This window comes from Pundamilia nyererei, unplaced genomic scaffold, assembly GCF_000239375.1.
Source record: "Pundamilia nyererei isolate P.nyererei 1_Seehausen unplaced genomic scaffold, PunNye1.0 scaffold00280, whole genome shotgun sequence".
Classification (NCBI taxonomy): domain Eukaryota; kingdom Metazoa; phylum Chordata; class Actinopteri; order Cichliformes; family Cichlidae; genus Pundamilia; species Pundamilia nyererei.
In genome coordinates this window covers 541,556-544,611 of record NW_005187681.1, presented here as the reverse complement: position 1 = coordinate 544,611, position 3,056 = coordinate 541,556, and the positions used below count along the sequence as shown (strand labels likewise).

Genomic DNA, 3,056 nt, shown 5'->3' with positions numbered 1-3,056 from the left:
TTGCCTAATAATTCTGCACTCCCTGTATTGGTTGTTTGTCCTAGTTAGCAGAAGAAAGTCTCTTCTCTCTAAAAACAACAGTGTGGTTTGGGTGTGCAGAGTTTCATCTGAACAAACTACAAGACTTCTGAAACAAAGTGATGAAGTGTATCAGCATTCTAGGGTCAAAGCTGAGGCATCTCTGCAACAGCTAATACTTAAAGTGGGTCGTGCAACAGTTGCAAAGAGTTAATGAAATGAAAAAAAAAAAGTGTTGCAATCCCCAGACCTCGACAGAACTTAAAATACTATTGCTGGACTTTAAGAGAGCTCTCCGTTAATGAATGCCCACAAACCTCAATGAACTGAAGCAACATCATGAAGAACAGTGGGTCAAAATTCCTCCACAACAAAGTGATTTACTTGTAAAGACATACAGAAACAAAATAACCAGGTCTTGCTGCTAAAGGAGATTCTACAGGCTGTTGAATCATGGGGTGTATTTGGTTTTTCACAGGAGTCCTGGGAAAATGTTGTTGTTACATTCAACATACACACAGTAACATTGTAACTTCTTTAAGTTCTCCAGGCCTCTTACAGGACATTCAAAGCTCTTCAGTAGGTGTTTGCTGCCTTTTGTTCCATTCTCTGTCAAGATTGTCGCAGACTGCTGAAACATTGTTGAGGTTGTCTGGGTTAATCATTCCTGCTGCTGCTGATTTTCAGTCTAGTTCCTGTATAATTTGGTATATCTCAGCCTTTTCTTGTTGGTTCCTTTCTTAAAAATGGCTGCCACTGAAAAGCACCCACCCTAATTCTGACGAGCCTTCAGAGAATAGTACATGGATCAGCTGATCATTTCTCAGGTCCTGTGTCAAGCCTTTGCTTTTGCGTTGCTATTTCTGAAGGACATGACACTGTTAATCTATTATAACATTTTTTTTAGGTCTGCCATGTCTTTTTTTGTCCTCTATTTGTCCAGTTTCCTCAAATATTTCGACACACCATGTCAACATATGCTAAGATTTCAGCTAATAGCTCTTGGAAATCACTTGGTTGGCACAAAAATACAGTTTTGCGGCTGTCAAACTGTGTTATGTTTGAGTGACTTAAATGAACGGTGGTTGGAGACTGCTGTGTGACCAAAATTATTGTAAAAGTGAGTAATCAACTAACAAAATCCCAACCTTTGACATGGTTGGTTTAATGGCAGGGACCAGGTCTGAGTGCATCGAGATGGCCATAAACAGGAAAGCAGTGACAATAAGATGATATCAGTTTGCTATCAGTTTTCAGTTGAACTGGTTCAAGTAAACATTTTGATACTGCAGCAATTTACTGTAATACATTGAAAATCTGTTGCCACTTGCATCGTTGTGCTGCTGTTCCTTAGGAATCTACTGTAGTGTCATATTTTTTCTGTCTTTCTTGAAACTGTCAGCATTTTTCACAGTAAATATTAAAGTTAAGTGGCCCAGCTGGTCACATAGTGCTAAATGGATGGGAAATTTTATTCTGGCATATTAAACTGTTTGTATCTTTGTATTTGACTGAGAGTGTCTGAAGATAAAAGCACGAGACTGTGAATACTGCACATATTAATTTAACTAATCCTAACATATTATACATTTAGACATTAAATATTACATTTAATCTTACACCTTTCTATTAAGATCCTCTGTTTAGTCCAGTTCAGCTCTGCACTGAGTATGCAGTGTAAGTCAGGCTTGGCACTAAATGCTCTAAATAAATAGACAGAGCCAAAGTTTGGGCACTGTGGTCACAGCCTTCAGCCACCCACCCGAAGCCACCCCCCTCACTCTAAATACATAAATATTATCACACACACACACAGCGGGTGCAAAAGGAGACAAGCTTTCCTGGGTTACATTTAATGCAATTTACAGTAAACGGTTTGCCAAAAAACGTTGCTTGTTTCAGTATTTGAGCCCACTAAAGCAGACTGGCTGAGGCTAGTTACAACATGTGCATCTGTCTGAATTTACAAGAGTTTTCCTCTGAATTTATCTTTGCCAGTCTGTTTGAGAAAGATTACAGTCAGTCTGAGCTGCAGTGAGACAAGACGCTTCCCATGCAGTAACCTTTATACGTGCCTCATGTCCAACAGTGGTTACCTACAGGTGGAGTCTGCAGGCTCAACTTCTGTTTACAATCAGTCACTGACAGCGAAAACACACAATCACTCAGCAGCCTAACCCTAACCCTGAGTACTGAGACTTTAAACAAACAATTTCTCTGAAAATGGTCAAGGTACAAGAACTGGACTGAAAATATGTGAAAAAGCAGCTCAAAGAAAAACTTTGAAAGGTCTTGAGAACGCCTGGAGAATTTGCTCAGGACCACTTTAAAAACCAAAAAAAAAAGGCTGGCTCCTTGGAAGCACAACAGAAAGAAAAGAGGGATGGCTCAAGACTTTTGCACAGCAATGAACATATGGATATAGGAGTATATAGGAGTCTAGGTAAACAGATTTAAACTGGCACCAAAGGCCACTTCAAAGGAGCCGAGTCACAGGGCAAAACAAAAGTTTCTTTGAATTTCATTAAAGTCTAGTTTTTGGTCGGCTCGGTCCACATCGGCTAAAACTGTCTTTGTTCAACTTTTTCAATCCAAACATTCAAATCAACACATTGTTATTTACAACAATAAGTACAGTACATCAATAAATGACATCAGTAAATGTTTACAGTCCGTAAACAGGGAAGCAGTTTTAAGAGAATTCTTGCATGTCAGAGTTACATCTGCCACCTGGAAGCATCTTGCTGTGAGTTTTTCACGAAGGGGGTGAAAGCTGTTTTTAGCTGATTTGAGTTTTTGCTTTTTATGTCTGCGGCAAAGGAAAGGGGGGCCTGTCTCCCTCTTTTCTAGTAGGGAGTGAAGCGACTGCACCCTCCTCTGTAAAGGCTAGCCTGCAACATCAAAGATGAAAAGCTCCAATCAGTATTCAGTAAAGAATCATTATCTATCTATCTATCTATCTATCTATCTATCTATCTATCTATCTATCTATCTATCTATCTATCTATCTATCTATCTATCTATCTATCTATCTATCT

General features: G+C 39.2%; 1 protein-coding gene across 4 annotated transcripts in view; it reads right to left on the bottom strand.

Annotated features, from left to right (window-relative positions):
• rbfox3a (RNA binding fox-1 homolog 3a) overlaps positions 1-3,056 on the bottom strand; it is a 454,518-nt gene that overhangs the window by 15,481 nt on the left and 435,981 nt on the right. For 3 of the 4 annotated variants that reach the window (XM_005750608.1, XM_005750612.1, XM_005750609.1), the window contains one exon: positions 1,787-2,909. The exons of the other annotated variant lie outside the window; for it this stretch is intronic. In XM_005750608.1, coding sequence (XP_005750665.1) covers positions 2,865-2,909 — 45 coding nt within the window. In that variant the 3' untranslated portion in view covers positions 1,787-2,864. Of the gene's footprint in view, positions 1-1,786; positions 2,910-3,056 lie in introns of those variants that run through there. 4 annotated transcript variants of the gene reach the window in all.